The 24,283-nt window shown below is 45.6% G+C and overlaps 2 protein-coding genes across 3 annotated transcripts in view; both read left to right on the top strand.

Annotated features, from left to right (window-relative positions):
* LOC132209002 (utrophin-like) overlaps nt 1-12,372 on the top strand; it is a 93,947-nt gene extending 81,575 nt beyond the window's left edge. Inside the window, exons 6-7 of the mRNA XM_059644242.1 lie at nt 7,251-7,371; nt 11,891-12,372. Coding sequence (XP_059500225.1) covers nt 7,251-7,371; nt 11,891-11,916 — 147 coding nt within the window. The 3' untranslated portion in view covers nt 11,917-12,372. The remainder of the gene's footprint in view (nt 1-7,250; nt 7,372-11,890) is intronic.
* LOC132209003 (utrophin-like) overlaps nt 1-24,283 on the top strand; it is a 247,037-nt gene that overhangs the window by 171,288 nt on the left and 51,466 nt on the right. The window lies entirely within an intron of this gene.

The raw sequence follows: 24,283 nt of genomic DNA, 5'->3' as shown, positions 1-24,283 counted from the left end.
CCTATCCCTCAGTACCTTCTCCAGTAGCTTCCCAACCACTGACGTCAGTCTCACCGGTCGATAATTACCTGGATTATCCTTGCTACCCTTCTTGAACAAGGCGACAACATTAGCAAGTCTCCAGTCCTCCGGGACCTCACCCGTGTCTAAGGATGCTGCAAAGATATCTGTTAAGGCCCCGGCTACTTCCTGTCTCGCTTCTCTCAATAACCTGGGATAGATCCCCACCTTAATGCCTTTTAGGAGACCCAACACTTCCTCCTTCCTTGTGTCAACTTGACCTAGAGTAAGCAAATGTCTATCCCTCACATCACCATCTGTCATGTCCCTCCCCTTCATCAATACCGATGCAAAGTATTCGTTAAGAATGTCACCCATTTTCTCTGACTCAGTGCATAACTTTCCTTCTTTGTCCTTAAGTGGGCCAATCCTTTCTCTAGTTACCCTCTTGCTCTTTATATATGAATAAAAGGCTTTGGGATTTTGCTTAACCATGCTTGCCAGCAATATCTCATGTCTTCTCTTCGCCCTCTTAATCCCTTGTTTCAGATGCGCTCGAAATTCCCCGTGTTCTTCCAAAGCTTCATCTCTCTTAAATCGCCTCTAATCTATGCTTCCTTTTTCCTCTTGGCTAGTCTCACAATTTCACCTGTCATCCATGGTTCCCGAATCTTGCCTTTTCTGTTCCTCATTTTCACAGGAACATGTCTCTCCTGCATACTAATCAACCGCTCTTTAAAAGCCTCCCACATATCAAATGTGGATTTACCTTCAAACATTTTCTCCCGATCTAAATTCCACAGATGCTACTGAACCTTGGTATAGTTGGCCTTCCCCCAGTTGAGAACTCTTCCTTTAGGACCACTCCCATCCTTGTCCATGAGTATTGTAAAACTTAGGGAATTGTGGTCGCTATTTCCAAAGTCGTCCCCTGCTGTAATTTCAACCACCAGGCAGGTTCGTTCCCCAACACCAGGTCCAGTATGGCCCCTTGCCGAGTTGGACTACGCACACACTGCTCTAGAAAACCCTCCTGGACACACCTTACAAATTCTGCTCCATCTTGCCCCCTAGTTCTGAGTGAATCCCAGTCAATGTTGGGATAATTAAAATCTCCCATCACCACCACCCTGTTTCTCCAACACCTTTCCATTATCTGTTTACATATTTGTACCTCTATCTCACGCTCGCTGTAGGGAGGCCTGTAGTACAGCCCCAACATTGTTACTGCATCCTTCCTATTTCTGAGTTCTACCCATATTGCCTCAATGCTTGAGCCCTCCATGGGGCCCTCGTTCAGTACAGCTGTGATATGGTCTTCGACCAGTATTGCAACTAACATTAAATAGTAGACAGTAGATCACTGGAAAAGGAGGCTGAAGAATCAGTATGAGGAATGAAGAAATGGAAGAGGAACTGAACAGGTACTTTGTATCAGTCTTCATGGTGGAAAACACCAATCGCATACTAGAACTTTGAGAGTTAGGGGCAGTGGTGAATATAATAGCCGTAACTAAGGAAAAGGTGCTGGGGAAGCAGAAAAGTCTGAAGGTGGACCAATCACCCCTGGACCAGATGGACTGTACTGTAGACTTCTGAAGGAGATAGCTGAAGAAATTGTTGAGGCATTAGTGGTGATCTTTCAGGAATCAGTGGTGATAGGGAGGATCTTGGGGGTTTGGAAAATGGCTAAAGCAACACCCCTGCTTAAGAAAAGAGAGAGACAGAAGAAGGGAAATTATAGGTCAGTTAGCCTGACCTCAATCATTGGTAAGATTTTAGAGTCCGTTCTTAAGGTTGAGATTGCAGAGACCTTGGAAGTAAATGACAAAATCGGGCTGATTCAGCATAGCTTCATCGAGGGGAAGTTATACCTGACAAATCTGTTAGAATTCTTTGAGTAGAAAGTGGGCAAGTTAGACAAAAGGGAGCCAGTGAATGGGATTTGTTTGGATTTCCAGAATGCTGTTGAGAAGGTATCAAATAAGATGAGAGCCCATAGTGTTTGGGCAAGTTACTGCCATTGGCATTGAGCATTGGCTGACTGGCAGAAGGCAGAGAGTGTAGATAAAGGGGTCTTTTACAGGATGGCAGCTGGTGACGAGTAGAGTCCCACAGGGATCAATGTTGGTACCACAACAGTTCATGTAATACATTGATGATATGGATGAAGCAACTGAGACATTTTTGCTGAGTTTACAGTTGGCACAGTGACAGATGGAGGGAGAGATAGCAGTGAGGAAGTTGCAGAAGGACTTGCATAGACTCTGAGAGTGGGCAAAGAAGTGGCAGACAGAATACTGTGTGGGACACTGTGAGGTTATGTGCTTTGGTAGGAAAAATGGAGGCATAGATTATTTTCTAAATGAGAAAGGGCATTTGAAGTCTGAAGCACAACTGTCCCTCGTTGCCTTTGAGAAGGTGGTAGTGAGTTTCCTTCTTGAACTGCTACAAGTACATTTGCTCGAGATAGATACAATGCCACTAGGGAGGGAATTTTGGATTTTGACCCAGCGTGTTATCAGCTGAGCCTGAACATTGTCCAGGTCAATCTGCACAAAACAACCCTTTTTTTTACCCCTGGAATTAACATTATGAACGTTCTGAAAACCGCTGTTGTAAGCATATCTTAATAGGCTTAATAGACCAAAACTGTAAGCTTGTTCAAAGTCCTCTTCAGGTTAACATGCAGGTTCAGTTGACAGTTAGGAATGTAAATGCAATGTTAGCATTCATTTCAAGAGGGCTAGAATACAAGTGCAGGAATGTACTGCTGAGGCTGTATATGGCTCTGGTCAGACCCTATTTGGAACATTGTGACCAATGTTTGGCTCCATATCGAAACAAGGAGTCTGCCACTTCTTTGCCCACTCACCTAGCCTGTCCAAGTCCTTCTGCAGCTTCCCCACTTCCTCACTACTATTTGTCCCTCCATCTGCTGACATTGGAGGGAGTCCAGAGGAAGTTGGCAAGAGTCATTCTGAGTATGACGAGCTTGTCTTACGAGGAGTGGTTCAGGACTCTGGGTCTGTACTCGATGGAGTTTAGAAGGATGAGGGGAGAATGTGGAGAGGCCTGGAGAGACATGGATGTGGGGAAGATGTTTCCATGAGTAGGAGAGACTTAAATCTTCGGGCACACCCTCAGAGTCGAATGGATAACCCTTTAGAACTGAGATGAGGAATTTCTTCAGCCGGTGGATGGTGAATCTGTGGAATTCATTGTTGCGGAAGGCTGTGAAGGCCAAGTCATTGAGTCTGTTGAAGATATGAGTTGGATAGGCTCTTGGTTAGTAAGGGGATCAAGAGTTAGGGGGAGAAAGCGGGAGATTGGATGGTGGAGCAGAGAGTCAGTTGTAACTGCTAAAATATTGAGGCTGGGATTTCAGCAAAGGTAATGTTGAGGGGGGACGGTTAGATGCTCACTTGTCGGAGATGGTCATTATCTGTCACTTATATGGACGTTTTTTTTGAAAACTCTGTTGTGGATGTGGGCATCACTGGCTCGGCCAGCATTTATTATCTGTCCCTAATTGCCCTTAGGAAGGTAGTGGTGAGCTGCCTTCTTGAACTGCTACAAGTACATTTGCTTTCGGTAGATACAATACAATTAGGGAGGGGATTTCTGAGAACGCTGTTGTCAGCATATCCTCGCTTAATAGACCAAAACTGTACGCTGTGCACCTTGAGTGGCGTCACCAGTCTTGTGTGGAAAGATTTTCATTCCTCCCCTCCTTGAAATAAAGATTTGCACCTCACGTGCCTTCTAAAATACATGCTGTGCATAGAAGCTAAATTTTTGTGCTTCATGTACATGCCTCTTGCTGCGTTCTGCTGGGATCTTTTAAGAATCTAGAAAAGATTACAGCCAATACATCCATTTGGGCAGCACGGTGACTCAGTGGTTAGCTCTGCAGCCTCACGGCGCCAGGGGCCCGGGTTCGACTCCAGCCTCGGGTAACTGTCTGTGCGGAGTTTGCACATTCTCCCTGTGTCTGCATGGGTTTCCTCCATGTGCTCCAATTTCCTCCCACAGTCCAAAGATGTGCAGGCGAGGTGGATCGGACATGCTAAATCGCCGGTAGTGTTCAGGGGTGTGTGTGGGTTATAGGGGTGGGATGGGATGCTGCAAGGGGCGAAGTGGACTTGTTGGTCCGACGGACCTGTTTCCACACTGCAGGGAACCGAATCTAATCTAATGTCTGCAGTCAACTCTTATAATCCTCCATGTTATCATCTAATATAGTCTGAAGGGATGCCTGACAACTAATGAAGTGAGGGAACAGGTTTTATGTCTGTATTAATTGAGGATGAATTGATTGTGAGTTGGCTGTATAAATATGGGAGCTAGTAATTAGGGGTTGACGTTTATGGAGTATTTTTAAAAGAAATAAAGCTCTGATGGTACGATGTTGGGTTGGACTCTTTGCGTACCTGGAATCCAATTCTTCAGGTCCAGGGAACCTATTAACTTAGTCTTCTCAGTTTTCCTCAATGTTTTCTTGAGGATTTCCTTCTCCCTTTCGCTCCCTACTTTTCGCCCATTGATTTTTTTTTTGTATGTTTTCTACTGTGAAATCAGACAGAAAATATTGGTTCAAAGCTTGTGCCATTACCTTCATTTCCCATCATCAATTCCCCAGTCTCACCCTCTCATGAGCCATTATTCACTGTATTTACTCTTTCCCTTTTTATAGATTTGTGGAAGCTTTTACTGTATTTATATTAATGTCTCCCTCATTATTATTTTGGTCATCTTTTGTTCACATCTGAAATAGTTTCAGTTCCACAATTTTCCAATCTTTCTTTCAATTTATACTATCTTTAACTTTCTTAGATAGCAACAGATGGCACCATGGTGCATTCTAGCTGTACATCCTTTCATTCTAAATTGACAATATTTTTGTTCAGAGTTATGAAATATCCCCTGAAACATCTGCCATTGCTTCTCTATGGTCTTACCTTTTAAACTATTTTCCCAGTTCAACTCTGCCTTTATACTCCTGAGTTATCTTCAATGAAAGTTAAAGATATTAAACAGTTTCAGACCAAATTCTCATCCTCGTCCTTGATGTAAAATTCTACCACATCCTGATCATTCTTATCCAGAGAATCCTGTACTATGTTATGGTTGATGAGTTGTATCTCGAAACATACTACCAGGTCTAAAATATCTTAATCCCTGCTTGGTTCCAGTGGTACAGTTTTAAGACTCCAAATGCACTCTATGAATATATCCTGAGGGGTAGATAACTGCTCTTAACATCAAGGTGCCGTTCAACCAAATATGACATCAAGGAGCCGTCGCAAAGCTGCAGTCAGTAAGAATCAGGTGAAAAACCCTCTGCTGGCTGGAACCTTACCATAAAGGAAGTGGTTGTGGTTGTTGGAAGTCAGTTGCCCCAACTCCAAAGCATCACTGCGGGGGTTACGTAAATTTGTGCCCTGAGCTCAACCATCTTCAACTGTTTCATCAAATGCCAAATGCCATCCCTCCATCAGAATGCCATACGTGGGGATGTTCTCAGTTGATTGTGTCATGTTCAGCACCACTCATAGCTCCTCAGATGCTGAAGTAGTCCATGTCCACGGAACATAAGTGATGAGAAGCAAGTGTTAGTTGTGCTGTGCAACTTACGGGCAATGAACGTCACCATTAAGGAGAATCTAACCATTGCCCCATGACTTACACTCCTTTACTGCCAATATGCTGAGGCTTATCAGGTTTCCAGAAACTGAATTGGACCAAACTTGTAATTATTGTGACGACAAGAGCAGGTCAGAGGTTAAGAATTCTGCAGTGAATAATGAGCCCCCTACCTACACAAAGCCTGTCCACCATCTATAAAGCCCAAGTCAGGAATGTAATCTCCACTGGTCAGGACTGGTGCAGCTCCATCAACACTCAGGAAGCTTGAATCATATGGACAAAGCAGCCTGTTGGATTGGTACCCCACCCACCACCTTCAACATCTGTTCTATCATCAGTAATGTATAATTAGTGCCCCATGCAAGTTTCCCTCCAAGCCACACACCATCCTGACTCGGAACTATATCGCTGTTCATTAATAGTCATTGAGTGAAGATTCTGGAGCTTCTTTCTGAACAGCACTACTCTAAGGACTGCAGTTATTCAAGAAGGCAGCTCACCACCACCTTCTCCAGGGTAATTGGGCTTAGCCAGCAACATCCACATCCCGTGAATAAAAAAGAATCTTCCAGGCTATCTGTGCCAATTGGATTCACAGTTTATGGTAACATCTTTCTTACAAGATCCCATTACTTCTTGGTCTATCGACTGTATGCTATCCTGGACTGTATCTTCTGTCAGGGGATCTATGAATCTGAAACTGTCACAGCTGTGACTTCTTTCCTTTGCTGTTCCTTATCTCTACCCAAACTGATTGTCCATTTTGCCTGGGAGCCAGTTGGCTGGTTTGTAATTCAGAGTGATACCAACAGCCTGGGATCCGACACTGTCTGAAGTTACAATCAAGGAATCTTCTTCTCAACCTCTCTCCTCATCTGAGGTGTGGTAACCTTCAATTTAAACCACCTCCAGTTATCTCTCTCGACTGTGAGAGCAGACCTGTGGTCCCATCTGGGACTATAGTGACTTTGAATCTCCAAACCAAGATAATTTCTCACCAATGTATTGATGTCATCTTTGACACAAGACAAAAAAACAAACAAATTAAACCCAATGAGATGAATTTTGGATCACTGGATTACATAGCATAATTGGACAACGAAATGCACTATTGTTAAAATAATTAGGAATTCAACCAGAAAGGCCACTAATGTGAATCCTGGATCTGTGTATCATTTGAAATTATTTAATTGGATAGTTTCAGTATTTGGCCACAAGATGGAGAAATCTGCTGAGGTGATGTACCCAGAAGATAGAAAGATGATAGAAATGTTTGGAGAGATATGGGCCAAGCACAGGCAGGTGGAACTAGTTCAGTTTGGGATTGTGATCAGCATAGGCTGGTTGGACCAAAGGATCTGTTTTCATGCTGTATGACTCTATGAAACTCAAGCTTAATTGTCCGAAACTCACATTCAGACATATCTAACCTTGATCATAATCTTACACAAAGATAGCCGACTTTATCCCTCAGAGTTGCAGACTCTTCAATTTTACATCCTCAAAGACATTTAGCAGGAATAGCATGGATTATAGAGTGAGTTGAGCAGATTAGTTCATTATTAATTCTTAACTAAATTTGATTTATTTTACATTTTCAGACAACATCAGGTGAAGATGTGCGTGATTTCACCAAGGTGCTGAAAAATAACTTCAGATCAAAGAAATACTTTGCCAAACATCCTCGCTTGGGTTATTTACCACTACAAACAGTCCTAGAAGGTGAGAACCTTGAGATGTAAGTTTATTGATGTGAGATTTACTAATGTATCAATGCCCATTTTGGGGGTTGACAAATATTGCAGCATTATTCGTTCTGCAGCTTAGCAGGAGAGTGAGGTTGTCCATTTGCGCCGATATCAGAAGTACACAATACAAGAACAAGAGGGGCTTAACTGATATCATCGGCCCTCTCGCCTTCAAAAGAGTGTAGTTACTCAGAGTGCATCTGCTGTGGACTTGTTGATACTGTCACTAACGTGCAACCTTCCTTGATATCTTTCTCTGTCCTCCAGTTCTGTCTTTAAAAACTACAATCAATTACCCTCTCCTCAAAAGGAAAGAACCTTTGGCTGAACAGAGAACAAAGAACAGTACAGGCCCTTCGGCCCACGATGTTATGCCGACCTATTATCCCACTCAGATCAAACTACCCTGCATACCCTTCATTTTACTATCCTTCATGTGCCGATCCAAGAGTCGTTTAAAAGTCTTGAAATGCATCTGACTCCATTACCACTGCCAGCAGCGCATTCCACACACCCGCCACTCTCTGTGTAAAGAACCTACCTCTGACATCTCCCCTATTCCTTCCTCCAGTCACCTTAAAATTTCTCCCCCTCGTAATAGTCATTTCTGCCCTGGGAAAAAAAATCTGACTATCCACTCCAGCTATGCCTCTCATCATCTTGCATACCTCTATCAAGTCACCTCTCATTCTTCTTTGCTCCAATGGAAAAAGTCCTCGCCCCCTCAATGTTTCATCGTAAGACGTGCCGTCCATTCCATGCAGCATCCTGCTAAATCTCCTCTACACCCTCTCTAAAGCTTCCACATCCTTCCTATAATGAAGCAACCAGAATTGAACTCAATATTCCAAGCGCTGCTCCATCCCCACAAACTAATGCTTGATTCCAAATCCCTTTTCTCTTGATGCTTTAAATTCAATGCTGTCTTTCGTGTAATTTCATATTTGAATTCACTGGTCCTGAGCCGCTCGCGGCGATGTGCCCCCGCGGTCCTGCTACAGTGCTTTGAGATGGAAACAAACATGACTGATGAAGGTCCACCAGTTGATGTAGTACGTTTAGATTTCAAAAAAGCGTTTGATAAATTACAACTCATAAGGTGACTCAAAAGAAAGCAGCCCATGGGTTCAAGGGTAGTATATTAGGATGGACAGAGGACTGCATCGCAAACAGAAGTAGAGAAGGGGCAGCAGGATGGTAACTTATAACTGGTGTCCGGCCACAGGGTCCCTGCTGCGGAGGCCGTACACCTAATGTTCCCTGGGTTGATTTCGGAAATGGAGGAGGGGATTGCCATGCTTAGGAATGTTGGGCGGATGGGATTTATAAGATTGAAAGAAATCTTATTTTTTCAGCATTTAAGATTCTTAAGAGGCTTGATAGTGTATATCCGTAGAGAATGCTCCCATTTGTGAAATATTTTATGACCAGAGGCCACATTTTCATATTAGTTGCCTGTTAATTCAGGGGAAGAATTACTTCTTTCAGGTGGTAGCAATCTATTCAACACTTTAGCAGAGAAGGTTTTCGAGGTAATGCCATCAATTATATGCTAGGCTGAGATGGCCCGTTTAATTTTCAAATCAAGAAACAACAATAATGAGGAAAGGGTAGTCTTCACAGTGGAAGATACTTCAAGGATCCCCTTATCCCTGTATTCTTTAGTAATGAATTAAATACATCACTACCACACCATCACTACCATTACAGAAGTAGTAGTAGACAATCTAATGGAGTAAAAGCAGATCAGACTCTTTGCCCTGATGGTTTACTTTCTATGATTCCAAACAAAGGAGCTTCAGAGTTGGTGTATGCATTGATTGTAATTTCTGAAAAAGGTTTCGATTCTCGAGAAGCATCTGAGGGCTGGAAAACTGCCGATGTGACATCCCTATTTAAAAAGGAGAGAGGCAAATTGTTGGAAATATGTGGCAATCAACTGTGAAGAAAATAATAGCAGGACATTTGGAAAATCAGAATCTAATCAAACAGAATCACCATAGCCTGACGAAAGAGAAATTATGTCTGGCTAATTTGTTTGGGTTTTTCGAGGAAGTCCCAACCAGAATTAGTAGAGGAAAACCAGTAAATGTGTTGTATTTGGACTTTGAGCAAGCATTTAAGAATGTACTCAAAAGTAATAAGCTAAGAGCTGAGGTTTTGAAGGTAGTATATTGCTATGGATCAGTATGCTTTGCATGGCCAGGAAGGAGAGATCACATCTACAGTGAAATGCACCAAGTGAATAGATATTTTGGGGAATTTGGTGGCAATGTGGTAAGTCAGTGCAGAGGGTAAGAGGTGCTATTTGCTTGCTTTTTTTGCCTGATAGTTGGTAAGCTTTTCTTTTGAGACAGGACAAATTGAAGCCAGAAGCGGGGACCCAGAAGGTGAACCCGGTTCATTGGTTGGTGATAGCTACTGGTTTAAGAATCTATTATCGGTAACTTTCAGATTGAAAGTAAATCGGAGAAATATGTACAGGCTACAAACTAATGTTTTTAAATCAAATTAAGATTTAAGTAATTGAAATGGAGATGCCGGGCCAATGATGATTTAAACCTCCATGACGGGGGAGTGGTCAGACACCATACTCCAGCTCAGGGTTGATGAACTGGAATCTCAGTTTCGACCAATCAACAAATCATGCGGGGGAGAGTGACCAGGGAATGCTCTGTTTCCGGAGGCGGTCACACACCTTAGATTAACTACCTGAAGCTCGGTCAGTGGCCAGGGACGTGAGACTGTGACTAAGGACAGGGCAGGTGGAAGGATCCAGGATGTCGTGCAGAAGGAACCTTGGCCTTTGATCTTATCGAACAGGTTTGAGATTCTTTCTTCCTGTGTGGATGAGAGGTCAGGGTATATGGAAGATGAGTAAACTGACTATAGCACGGTGGTACAGGGGGACATTCAAGAGGGGATAAAAAGTGAAATGTAGTTATAATCAGAGGTAGTATAGTTAGCGGAATGAACATTGTTGGTTGTGACTAGGATCGAGAGTCTCGAAAGTAGTGTTGCCTGCCTGGCGCCCAGGTTTAGGATATTCCGTCTTGGGAACCAAGGAATTTGAAGTGGGAGGTGTAGAAATCCAGCTATCGTGGTGGACACAGGTACCATTGATATGGAAGAAAGAGGAAAGAGGTTCTGCTGAGGGATTATGAGCACTGAGGTGCTGAGTGAGAAGGCAGAACCAAAAGGTAATAATCTCGGGATTCTTATCTGAGCAATTTGGCACGGTGTGAACAAAACTGAAGATGTAAATGCATTGTTCAAATGATGGCATGGCAGAAATGTGTTTGAATTCATGGGACATTGGCATTGGTATGGGGAAGGAGGGAGTTGTTCCGGTGGCATAGGCTTGATGAGAATCATATTGGGACAAGTATCCTGGCAAAAGACATAGCTAGGTCTGGGGGTAGGGCATCAAAGTGAAAAGTGTGGAGTGCGTGAGTCCAGTTGCATGGAAAATTATGGAAAAAGTTAGAAGCTAGTAAGTGCTCAGCAAAGTTTCCAGAGCAAGTAATAGGACAAAAAGTATGGAAATAGTCAGGAGTCTCATTTCAGGTGCAGCAGATAAGAAGGGTGGCCGTAAATGCCAGACTGAAGGTCTTTTATTTAATTGTAGGGAGTGTATAAAACAAAGTGAATGAGTTTGTGGTGCAGATTGAAATTGACAGATGTATTGTTCTGGGTATCACAGACATGTGGTTGTAAGGGGATAAGTGTTGGGAACTAAATAGCCAATGATTCATGTCCTATAGAAAGAACAGACAAATGGACAGAGATGCCAGGGTTGGCTTGTGAGTAAGAAATGGGCAGCGCTGAAGGAACCACAGGTCTTGAGCTTGTTTATTAATGACTTGGAGGAAGAGGTGAATGTGCTGTGGCTAAATTTGTAGATGACTCAAAAATATTTGGAGAGACAAGGCATGGCACAGAAACAGAGATTTACCAGGATGTTACTTGGATTGGAATGTATTAGCTTTCAGGAGGGCTTGGTGGAAATGTTGTATAATAATAAATGTAATGAGATCAACCATGATCTCACCGAATGGTGGAGGAAATTCAATGGGCCAAATGACTTTTTGAGTGAGTCTTGTTGTTTGACAATGAATTCGTAAAGGTGTTTTTTTTTGTCTCTTGGATGAGATGTAAAAATGAAATGTGTACGCTTCCTTTTCATCTGGCAATAAATAATCGTTTTGAACGATTTCCATTGACTAGTGGCAATCTGACAAGCATCACGATGTAAAGAGATTCTTAGCTTCTTTTTAATTGTAAAGTTATTCTTTGGAATTAATTAAGCATATATTATTTGCATCTCAGGAATTATATTCATCACTGCATCTCAAAAAGCACTCTGTTGTATGATAACAGCATTTTAAAGAACACTCTTCAATGGTTGTGATTTTCAGTTGCCATAACACACATTAAATTACATTGTTGGCCAATCTGTCCATGATTATTTCATTGTCTTACATTTCAAACAGACAAGGAAATATTGGTGATGCAATGAAGAGTTTGATGATAAAATATAATTACTGTTACGGTTTCCTCTTGGACGAAATATTCTCATCAAATTGACTGGTCAAGGAAATGGGACACTGACTGTGAGTACTTTGAGTGTTTAAGTGATTCCTAAAATGAAAATTATGACCTTGATTTCTCTTGCATGCAGATATGAAGAGACTATTTTAAAAATCCTCTCGGTTCGTGGTTCAGGCATAAAGGTGTCACTTGTATATTTATGTATATACATGTACATGTGTAATCTGAAAAGAAAATGACGATAAATCACTTGTTACAAGGTGAGAATGAGTTATCCAGATAGTAAGAACTGCCAAAGTTGGTGTCTGAGATAACACATTGTGGAGCTGGGGGAATGCAGGCAGCATCAGAGGCTCAAGAAAGTTGATGTTTTGGGTCAGGACCTTTCCTCCAAAATGGAGGGTGGACGGGAGCTCAGAAACAAATAGTGTGGAGAGGGAGGAGGTGCTGGGGAAGGTAGGTGGGATGGTGATAAATGAGTACTATCCAGATTGGAACAGATTTACCCCAGAAGGTATTGAATACAAGTTCCAAATCACTCTCAAAATCCTAGTGACTGTTAACATTCATGTTTTTTTTGTCTGTGTGTTTCAGTAGTTGCATGTCAGTTTGAATGGTTCATTGAGAGTGAGGAACCTATGGACTCACACACACCAACATGGAATTTAATTCAAAGAGTGACTCCTCTTCAAAGTACTTCGTCGCTTTTAAAATCTTGACCATTTCTGCTGTCTAGTTGAGCAAGTGTAGCTGAATACTGCTTCGACAGGAATTAGTGTTTAATAGGAACATATTTGTGAAACTTACAGTTCCTCAAGCTTTAGCATAAACTGGTGGAGACTTTCGGCGCTTGCAAAAAGGCTCACCTCTCTGTTAATACTAATGGAAAATTGGAGTTTAAAAGTAAGTTCATCCGGTGTCAGGGAATGAAATGTTAATGTTGACTTGAATATAATTTTTAAAAAAGTAATATATTTGTGTAGCACTAAACTCAAATTAAAATTTGGATATGCCAGTTGACTCCTGTTTGACACTGTATGGAATGGCGGTGACATCAGATTCAGTGATGATTGAGAATCTAAAGAATATGAGGATAAGATTTAAAATCCAAATATCATTGAACTCTTCCAGGAATGTATTACTGGAAAAGGGGGAAAGCATGTATGTCTATTAGAATTGAATACACTCTGAAGGCGGTGGCACAGATGAAACAGACCTGTGTGCTAAAACTTATCACAAATTTCACATTGAATGGAGCAGTTTAAACAGGCTGGAGGAAGCAGACATGCCAGCGCAAACTTTTGAATTTGTGCATTCTGTTCATAAACATCAGCAAAATTGTGGGAACCTGTTTATTCTTTCTCTTTTATTGCACAGAACCATACGATTACACTAATTTTGATGAGGAATTTAAAGATTACGAGCCCCGTCCGTTTGACTCGCAGTTTGGTACCATAGGTTGGTACGATCTTCGTTCGAGAAGGAAGAGGGATGTTCCAGACACAGAAAATCGTCAAACCATTTTCTACAAAGTCTGTTTCTGCTTAGTATTAATTAATGCAGTTAACATTTTCAGATCGACATGATTGCAGAGTGGAGTCAATAAAACAAATTCCATCTGATATTCAACATAAATTTTAAGTTTAGAATAACAAGCTCACAAGAAAGATGACCTGGTTTTAGATATCACTTGGGACCACAGACTAACAGACAAAGGAACAAAGCAAAACGACTCTGCGATTTGATGCAGAAACTCCTGACTCCGAAGCCTGCAGCCGCCCTCCAATTCTCAAGTCAGAAGTGTGTCAATGATGGTGCAGATCCAACAACACTGGAAACGATCTTGAGTCTAGACCAAAGCAGCCCCTTGATTGGCACCGTATCCATTCTCTCCACAACCAACTCCAAGACACAATAATGTGTCCATATACAAGATGCACTGCCACATTTTTTTCCAACTATTCTTACACCCGCCTTTCCAGACTTAGAAAACTCATCTTCAAGGTCAAGGACATCAGACATGGTAGCACTAATCCCAGTAAAAATCACCTCCAAGCTACTCTCAAACTGATTTGGAAATGAATGATTGTTCCTGAGTCAATATTAGTAATCTCTTTTGGAACAGCATTGTGGGTCTGTGTACAGCAACATGAAGCTGTTCAAGAAGTCAATCTGTGCTGGACAATTAGCAACAGCTATGTCTCATTAAAGAATAAATAAATCGGAAAGAAATCCATCTGAGAGTCACAAGCAAATGGGTAACTTTTTTTTGTTCACTCTGCAGCTCGTGGGCTATTACCAATTTTGACAATGACAAATGAAGCTTTTGTTTGGTTTGCTATTGATAGCAGCTGTCCACAAAATAAAAACAATTGGCATCAGAGATAATGGGAAGTGCAGATGCTGGAGAATCCAAGATTACAAAGTGTGGGGCTGGATGAACACAGCAGGCCAAGCAGCATCTCAGGAGCACAAAAGCTGACGTTTCGGGCCTAGACCCTTCATCAGAAAAGAGGGAGGAGGAGAGGGCTCTGAAAGAAATAGGGAGAGGGGAAGGCAGATTGAAGATGGATAGAGGGGAAGATAGGTGCAGAGGAGACAGACAAGCAATAAGGAAGGAGAGGATCAAATATGAAGGTAGGCTAGCTAGTCATATCAGAAATCATAGTAACAGCTTCTTTCAATACATAAGAAACAAACATGAGGCAAAAGTAGACACTGGGCCACTCCAAATTGATGCTGGAAGGCAAGTGGTGGGAGATAAGGAAGTAGCTGAAGAACTTAATAAGTACTTTGCGTCAGTCTTCACAGTGGAAGACATGAGTAATATGCCAACAATTAGGGAGAGCCAGGGGGCAGAGCTGAGGATGGTAGGAATTACAAAAGAGCAAGTGCTAGAAGAGCTAAAAGGTCTAAAAATTGATAAATCTCCTGGCCCCGATGGGCTATATCCTAGAGTTCTGAGGAAGGTGGCTGAGGAAATAGCAGAGGCTTTGGCTATGATCTTTCAAAAGTCACTGTAGTCAGGGAAAGTCCCAGATGATTGGAAAATTGCTGTTGTAACTCCCTTGTTTAAGAAAGGATCAAGGCAAAAGATGGAAAATTACAGGCCGATTAGCCTGACCTCGGTAGTTGATTAAAATTCTTGAATCATTGTCAAGGATGAGATTTCGAAATTCCTGGAAGTGCAGGGTCAAATTAGAACAAGTCAGCATGGATTTAGTCAGGGGAGGTCGTGCCTGAAAAACCTGTTAGAATTCTTTGAAGAGGTAACAGGTATGTTAGACCAGGGAAACCCAGCGGATGTTATCTATCAAGACTTCGAACAGGCCTTTGATAAGGTGTCTCACAGGAGGCTGCTGAGCAACGTGAGGGCCCATGGTGTTCGAGGTGAGATACTGGCCTGGATTGAGGATTGGCTGTCTGACAGAAGGCAGAGAGTTGGGATTAAGGGCTCTTTTTCAGAATGGCAACCAGTGACGATTGGTGTCCCGCAGGGTTCAGTGGTGGGGCCGCTGCTGTTCACCTTATATGTTAATGATCTGGATGAAGGGACTGGGGGCATTCTGGCGAAGTTTTCCGATGATACGAAGATAGGTAGACAGGCAGGTAGGACTGAGGAGGTGGAGAGGCGGCAGTAAGATTTAGACAGTTTAGGAGAGTGGTCCAGGAAATGGCTGATGAAATTGAATGTGAGTAAATGTGAGGTTTTTCACTTTGGTAAAAAGAATAGAGACATGGAATATTTTCTAAATGGTGAGAAAATTCGTAAAGCAGAAGTACAAAGGGATCTGGAATTCTTGGTCCAGGATTCTCTAAAAGTTAACTTGCAGGTAGAGTCCATGATTAAGAAAGCGAATGTAATGTTGTTGTTTATCTCAAGAGGGTTGGAATATAGAAGCAGTGATGTGCTTCTGAGGCTTTATAAAGGTCTAGTTAGGCCCCATTGAGAATACCGTGTCCAATGTTGGGCCCCACACCTCAGAAAGGACATACTAGCCCTGGAGCGTGTCCAGCGGAGATTCACACGGATGATCCCTGGAATGGTAGGCTTGACATACGACGAACGGCTAAGGATCCTGGGATTGTACTCATTAGAGCTGAGAAGGTTGAGGGGAGATCTAATAGAAACTTACGAGATAATACGTGGCTTAGAAGGGGTGGACGCTAGGTAGTTGTTTCTTTTAGGCCAGGAGACTAGGACCCGTGGGCACAGCCTTAAAATTAGAGGGGGTAAATTTAAAACGGAAATGAGATGACTTTTCTTAAGACAGAGAGTGGCGGGCTTGTGAAATTCATTGCCACGGAGTGCAGTGGGGGCCGGGACGTTGGATGCCTTCAAGGCAGAGATCAACAAATTCTTGATCTCACAGGAATCAAGGGCGACGGGGAGCGTGCTGGGAAGTGGAGTTGAAATGCCCATGAGCCATGATTTAAATGGCGGAGTGGACTTGATGGGTCGAATGGCCCTACTTAGACTCATATCTTATGGTCTTGAGTTAAAGGGTCGGACATGAAGCCAATAGAGGTGAGTGTAGGTGGGGAGAGGTCAGTCTGGGGAGGACAGACAGGTCAAGGGGGCGGGAAGCGGTTAGTAGGTCAGGAATGGGGGTTTGGCTTGAGCTGGGAGGAGGGGATCGGGGAGAGGAAGAGCAGATTAGGAACGTGGGGACGAGCTGGGCTGGTTTTGGGATGCAGTGGTGGGAGGGGAGATTTTGAAGCTTGTGAAGTCCACATTGATACCATTGGGCTGCAGAGTTCCCAAGTCTCAGTTAAGGAAGGACAATAAACACTGGTCAGTCAGTCATACATCGAACAAAAAAAGTTTATTTTTTAAAAAAAATAGGATGCATCTGTCAATCAAGTGGCCAAGTATTATCGAGTTTTGAGAAGATTTTTAGCTCAGGATTGAGGTTTTGGATGTAAGATTGCTCACTGAGCTGGAAGGTTAGTTTTCAGATGATTCGTCACCATTCCAGGCAAAATCATCAGTGAGCCTCCAGTGAAGCGCTGGTGTTCGGTCCCGCTTTCTATTCAAGTGTTTAGGTTTCCTTGGGTTGGTCATGTTATTTCCTGTTCTTTTTCTCTGAGGATGGTAGATGGATTTGGAGCCAATGTGTTCTCCCTAGTGTAGTTTGTGTATGGAATGAACTGCCAGAGGAGTGCCAGAGGCTATTATAATCACAGTATTTAAAAGTCACCTGCATGGACACATGAATAGGAAGGGTCTGTAGGGATATGGGCAACATGCTGGCAAATGGAACTAGTCATTTACGATATCTGGTCGGCATGGAGGAGTTGGACTGAAGGGTCTGTTTCCCTGCTGCACAACTCTACGACTCTGTCTTTGTCTCTTTGTGTGTCTCTCTCTCGCCCTCGCTCCCCCCTCCCATTTTCTCCAAACCCACCCCTCGCCACACACACAATCTCTGTCTCTCCATCTCTCTGTGTGTGCCTCACTCTGTGTCATTGTCTCTCTCTCTCTCTGTTGTCTTGTCTCTGCCACCTCGCTGTGCACTTCTGTCTCTCTTTCTTTCTCTTTCACTCTGTCTCTTGTGTGTGTGTGTGTGTGTGCGCGCGCTCCTCTCTGTCTCTCGTCTTGTCTCTGCCTCCCTCTGTGTGTGTCTCTGCCGTTGTCTCTCCCCTGTCTCTCCGTCTCTCCCTGTGAACTTCTCCCTCTCCCCTGCCCCCGCCCCCGTCGCTCTGTGTCTCTCTTCCTCTCGCCGTGTGTTTATCTATCCGTGCATCTCCACCCGCTCAGCAGGGAGCATTGAGTTTTTTTTTTAAAAGTTTAAAAATCTGTTTCAACCCAACCCATCCGCAATCAGACTGCATTTCTAATTCTCTCTCTCACACACACAGTCTGTCTCTTTCTCCCTCTCAGTCAATCCCCTTCCTCTCCTGTTCCTACTCATGCCTTTTCCCCCCACTCTGCCTCGGTGACGAGTCCACTGTCTGGAACCCTTTTCGCGGGAGGGGACTGAGGACCCAGCTGTTCTGCATCGGGATCAGCGTACCACGATCCCGGACCCCTACAGCCTCCAGCATGACCACTGGGCGAGGAGCAGGCATCCAGGCTGCTGGAGCGCTCGCTGCTCAGTGGCTCGGCCCTGCGCCGCCTTGGCCGGGAGCGGGGATCCGAGGTGGGAGAAGGCCTCTTCGCCCGGCTCCTGGGCACAGCTACCTGCCTGAACAATAAAATGTGAGACTGGATGAACACAGCAGGCCAAGATCTTGGATTCTCCAGCATCTGCAGTTCCCACTATCTCTGGTACCTGCCTGAACAGCTGCCTGGCACCGAACCCACCCCCTCTCCTCCCGACGGAACCCCGCCCACGGCCGACGACGACATCGCTCCGCCCACAACCTCCACAGCCTGCAACCCCAGAGAAGACAGCCACACTGAGCCCTGCCGAATCTTCACCATCCCCCCAGACCTCCCACTGACTGAGGACGAACGGTCAGTCCTGAGCAAGGGGCTCACCTTTGTCCCCCTACAACCACACATCAACGAATACCAGTCACGGTCGGACATAGAGCAGTTTTTCCGCCGTCTTCGCCTGCATGCCTACTTCTTCAACCGGGAACCCAACCCTCCTTCCACTGACCCCTTCACCCGCTTCCAACACAAGTCCTCCTCCTGGACACCACCCCCAGGCCTCCTACCCTCCCTCGACCTCTTCATCTCCAACTGCCGTCGAGACATCAACCGCCTCAACCTCTCCACCCCTCTCACCCACTCCAACCTCTCCCCCGCAGAACGGGCAGCCCTCCGCTCCCTCCGCTCCAACCCCAACCTCACCATCAAACCCGCAGACAAGGGTGGCGCAGTGGTAGTATGGCGTACTGACCTCTACATCGCCGAGGCCAGACGCCAACTCTCCGACACCACCTCCTACCGCCTCCTCGATCATGACCCCACACCCGAGCACCAAACCATCATCTCCAACACCATTCATGACCTCATCACCTCAGGGGACCTCCCACCCACAACCTCCAACCTCATTGTTCCCCAACCCCGCACGGCCCGTTTCTATCTCCTTCCCAAAATCCACAAACCCGCCTGCCCCGGTCGACCCATCGTCTCAGCCTGCTCCTGCCCCACCGAACTCATCTCCACCTATCTGGACTCCATTTTCTCCCCTTTGGTCCAGGAACTCCCCACCTATGTCCGTGACACCACCCACGCCCTCCACCTCCTCCAGGACTTCCAATTCCCTGGCCCCCAACACCTCATATTCACCATGGACGTCCAGTCCCTGTACACCTGCATTCCGCATGGAGATGGCCTCAAGGCCCTCCGCTTCTTCCTGTCCCGCAGGCCCGACCAGGCCCCCTCCACCGACACTCTCATCCGCCGAGCGGAACTCGTCCTCACACTTAACAACGTCTCTTTTGACTCCTCCCACTTCCTACAGACCAAGGGGGTGGCCATGGGCACCCGCAAGGGCCCCAGCTATGCCTGCCTCTTTGTAGGTTACGTGGAACAGTCCATCTTCCGCACCTACACAGGCCCCAAACCCCACCTCTTCCTCCGGTACATTGATGACTGTATCGGCGCCGCCTCTTGCTCCCCAGAGGAGCTCGAACAGTTCATCCACTTCACCAACACCTTCCACCCCAACCTTCAGTTCACCTGGGCCATCTCCAGCACATCCCTCACCTTCCTGGACCTCTCAGTCTCCATCTCAGGCAACCAGCTTGTAACTGATGTCCATTTCAAGCCCACCGACTCCCACAGCTACCTAGAATACACCTCCTCCCACCCACCCTCCTGCAAAAATTCCATCCCCTATTCCCAATTCCTCCGCCTCCACCGCATCTGCTCCCACGATAAGACATTCCACTCCCGCACATCCCAGATGTCCAAGTTCTTTAAGGACCGCAACTTTCCCCCCACGGTGATTGAGAACGCCCTTGACCGCGTCTCCCGCGACACATCCCTCACACCCCGCCCCCGCCACAACCGCCCCAAGAGGATCCCCCTCGTTCTCACACACCACCCTACCAACCTCCGGATACAACGCATTATCGTCCGACACTTCCGCCATTTACAATCCGACCCCACCACCCAAGACATTTTTCCATCCCCTCCCCTGTCTGCTTTCCGGAGAGACCACTCTCTCCGTGACTCCCTTGTTCGCTCCACACTGCCCTCCAACCCCACCACACCCGGCACCTTCCCCTGCAACCGCAGGAAATGCTACACTTGTCCCCACACCTCCTCCCTCACCCCCATCCCAGGCCCCAAGATGACATTCCACATTAAGCAGAGGTTCACCTGCACATCTGCCAATGTGGTATACTGCATCCACTGTACCCGGTGTGGCTTCCTCTACATTGGGAAAACCAAGCGGAGGCTTGGGGACCGCTTTGCAGAACACCTCCGCTCAGTTCGCAACAAACAACTGCACCTCCCAGTCGCAAACCATTTCCACTCCCCCTCCCATTCTCTTGACGACATGTCCATCATGGGCCTCCTGCACTGCCACAATGATGCCACCCGAAGGTTGCAGGAACAGCAACTCATATTCCGCCTGGGAACCCTGCAGCCATATGGTATCAATGTGGACTTGACCAGTTTCAAAATCTCCCCTTCCCCCACTGCATCCCTAAACCAGCCCAGTTCATCCCCTCCCCCCACTGCACCACACAACCAGCCCAGCTCTTCCCCCCCACCCACTGCATCCCAAAACCAGTCCAACCTGTCTCTGCCTCCCTAACCGGTTCTTCCTCTCACCCATCCCTTCCTCCCACCCCAAGCCGCACCCCCAGCTACCTACTAACCTCATCCCACCTCCTTGACCTGTCCGTCTTCCCTGGACTGACCTATCCCCTCCCTATCTCCCCACCTACACCCTCTCCACCTATCTTCTTTACTCTCCATCTTCGGTCCGCCTCCCCCTCTCTCCCTATTTATTCCAGTTCCCTCCCCCCATCCCCCTCTCTGATGAAGGGTCGAGGCCCGAAACGTCAGCTTTTGTGCTCCTGAGATGCTGCTTGGCCTGCTGTGTTCATCCAGCCTCACATTTTGTTATCTCTCTCCCTCTCCTCCCCTCCTCTCTCCCGCCCCCTCCTCCCTTCCCCACCCGCCCCTCCTCCTTCCCCCAACCCCCTCGTCCTACCCCCCGCCCCCTCCTCCTGCTCCCTCCCTCCATTCATCCATTCCTTCCTCCTGTCAGTCCTCGCTCCCTCCCTCCAGCCATCCATTCCTCCCTCGCTCGCTCCCTCCAGCCATCCATTCCTCCTTCGCTCCAGCCGTCGCACCCTCCCTCCCTCACTCCAGTCAGTCAAAACAACAAAGAAAATTACAGCACAGGAACAGGCCCTTCAGCCCTCCAAGCCTGCGCCGACCAAGATCCTCTGTCTGACCAGTCACCTATTTTCTCACGGTCTGTGTCCATTTGCTCCCTGCCCGTCTGTGTACCTGTCCAAATATATCTCAAAAGATGCTAATGTGTCTGCGTTGCCCACCTCTGCTGGCAATGCGTTCCAGGTGCCCACCAACCTCTGTGTAAAGAACTTGCCATGCATATCTCCCCTAAATTTTCCTCCTCTCGTCCACGTCCTTTTGGTAATGGACACAGTACTCTAAATGTGGCCGAACCACAGTCCGATACAACTGCAACATGACCTGCCAACTCTTGTACTCAATACCCTGTCCAATGAAGGAAAGCATGCCATATGCCGCCTTGACCACCCTATTGACCTGCATTGTCACTTTGAGGGAACAATGGACCTGAACACCCAGATCTCTCTGTTCATCAATTTCCCCCAAAACTTTTCCATTTACTGTTTCGTTTGCCCTTGAATTTGATCTTCCAAAATGCATCACCTCGCATTTGCCTGGATTGAACTCCATCTGCCATTTATCTGCCCAACTCTCCAGTCTATCTCTGTTCTGTTGTAATCTCTGATAGTCCCCTTCACTATCTGCTTCTCCATTCCTCCCTTGTAGTGCGATTAGGCAAGACTTAGGAGGCATAGAATGGGTTAGCAAAATGCAGGGGATGGGGACAATTGAATTGTGGAGCTGGTTTAAGGAACAGATATTGCGTGTCCTTGAGAGGTACGTCCCTGTCAGGCAAGGAGGAAGCAATAAGCTAAGGGAACCGTGGTTTACTAAAAAAATTGTATCTCTTGTTCAGCAGAAGAGGGAGGCTGATGTGACGATGAGACCAGATGGTTCAGATGAGGTGATGGAGAGCTACAGATTAACTAGGGAGGATTTAAAGAGAGAGTTAAGAAGAGCAAGGAGGGTACATGAGCAGACATTGGCAGGTAAATAATGAAGAGCCCTAAGCTTTCTATAGGTATGTGAGGAATAAGAGGATGACTGGGCTAGGCAAAGGGCCAGTCAAAGACAGAAGTGGGAAGTTGTGTGTGGACGCTGTGGAGATTGGAGAGGTGCTAAATGAATATTTCTCATCTGTTTTCACTGAGCGACAGGAGAATATTGCAGAGGAGGTGACTGAGTTACGGGCTACTAGAATTGAAAAGGTTACGGTTAGTAAGGATGAAGTGTTATCAATTCGACAACGTGTGAAGGTAGATAAAACCCCTGGGCCTGATGGGATTTTTCCAAGGATTGTCTGGGAAGCTAGGGAGGAGGTGGTGGAGCCTTTGGCCTTGATCTTGGAGTCCTCATTGTCTACAGGTTTCGTACCAGAGGACTGGAGAAGTGCAAATGTTGTACCCTTGTTCAAGAGGGGCAGTAAGAATGACCCAGGCAATTAAAGACCTGTGAGCCTTACGTCTGTTGTAGGAAAAATTTTGGAAAGGATTATAAGAGATAGGATTTATAATCATCTAGAAAGCAACAATGAGATTGGAGATAGTCAACATGGATTTGTCAAGGGCAGGTCGTGTCTCACAAACTTCATTGAGTGTTTTGAGAAGGTGACCAATCATGTGGATGAGGGTCGGGCAGTTGGCGTGGTGTACATGGACTTGAGTAAAGCCTTTGATAAGTTTCCCCATGGTAGGCTATTGGAGAAAATACAGAGGCACGGGATTGAGGGAGATTTCGCCATTTGGATTAGAAACTAGCTTTCAGTAAGAAGGCAATGAGTGGTGGTTGATGGAAAATATTCAGCCTGGAGTCTGATTACTAGTGGTGTGTCTCAAGGATCTGTTTTGAGACCACTGCTGTTGTCATTTTTATAAATGACTTGGATGCAGGCATTGGTGGATGGGTTAGTAAGTTTGCAGATGACACTAAAGACAATGGAGTGGTGGACATTGTGGAAGAATGTTGCAGGTTGCAGGGAGACTTGGATAAACTGCAAAATTGGGCCGAAAGGTGGCAAATGGAGATTGATACGGATAAATGTGAGGTGATTCACTTTGGGAGGAATAATAGGAAGGCAGGACACCGGGTCAACAGAAAGATTCTTGGTAGTGGAGATGAACAGAGGGATCTTGGTGTCCATGTACATAGGTTCCTGAAAACTGCCCCCCAGGTTGGTAGTGCTGTTCAGAAGTCTGATGGTGTTTTAGGTTGCATTGGTAGAAGGATTGAGTTGCGGAGACGTGATGTCATTCTGCAACTCTACAAAACGCTAGTGCGGCCTCGCTTTGAATATTGCATGGTCGCTCCATTGCAGGAAGGATGTGGAATCGTTGCAACAGGTGCAGAGGAGATTTACCAGGATGTTGCCTGGTCTGGAGCGAAAGTCTTATGAAGAAAGGCTGAGGAACTTGGGTGTGTTCTCATTGGAGAGAAGGAGGCTGAGAGGGGATTTCGTAGAGACATACAAGATGATCAGTGGATTAGATAGGGTGGACAGTGAGAGTCTTTTTCCGAGGATGATGACTTCAGCTGGGTCAAGGGGGCACAGCTACACATTGAGGGGTGATGGATTTAAGACAGATGTCAGAGGCAAGTTCTTTCCTCAGAGAGTGGTACGGGGGTGGAATGCTCTGCCTGCCAATGTAGTTAACTCAGCCACATGAAGGGCATTTAAACAGCCCTTGGATAAGCATATGGATGCTGATGGGATAGTGTAGGGGAATGGGCTTAGATTAGTTCACAGGTCAGCGCAACATGGAGGGCCAAAGGGCCTGTTCTGCGCTGTGTTGTTCCATGTACTATTACAGTTCACAGATCACATTTAACACTAAAATGAGTGGTAGAGTAAAGAGGATAATGAAAATCTGCAGATGGACACAAAGTTTAGGTGAATGGACAAGGGTCTTGCAGATGGAGTGCAATGATGGTGAATGTGAGGCTATCCATTTTGGTAGCAATTAGGGCAAAATGGAGTATTACTTAAATGGTGAAAAATTGTAGCATGCTGCTATGCAGAGGGAGCTGGGCAACCTTGTGTATGAAT

This window comes from Stegostoma tigrinum, unplaced genomic scaffold (genome assembly GCF_030684315.1).
Source record: "Stegostoma tigrinum isolate sSteTig4 unplaced genomic scaffold, sSteTig4.hap1 scaffold_61, whole genome shotgun sequence".
NCBI lineage: Eukaryota > Metazoa > Chordata > Chondrichthyes > Orectolobiformes > Stegostomatidae > Stegostoma > Stegostoma tigrinum.
This window is presented reverse-complemented; position numbering and strand designations above follow the sequence as displayed.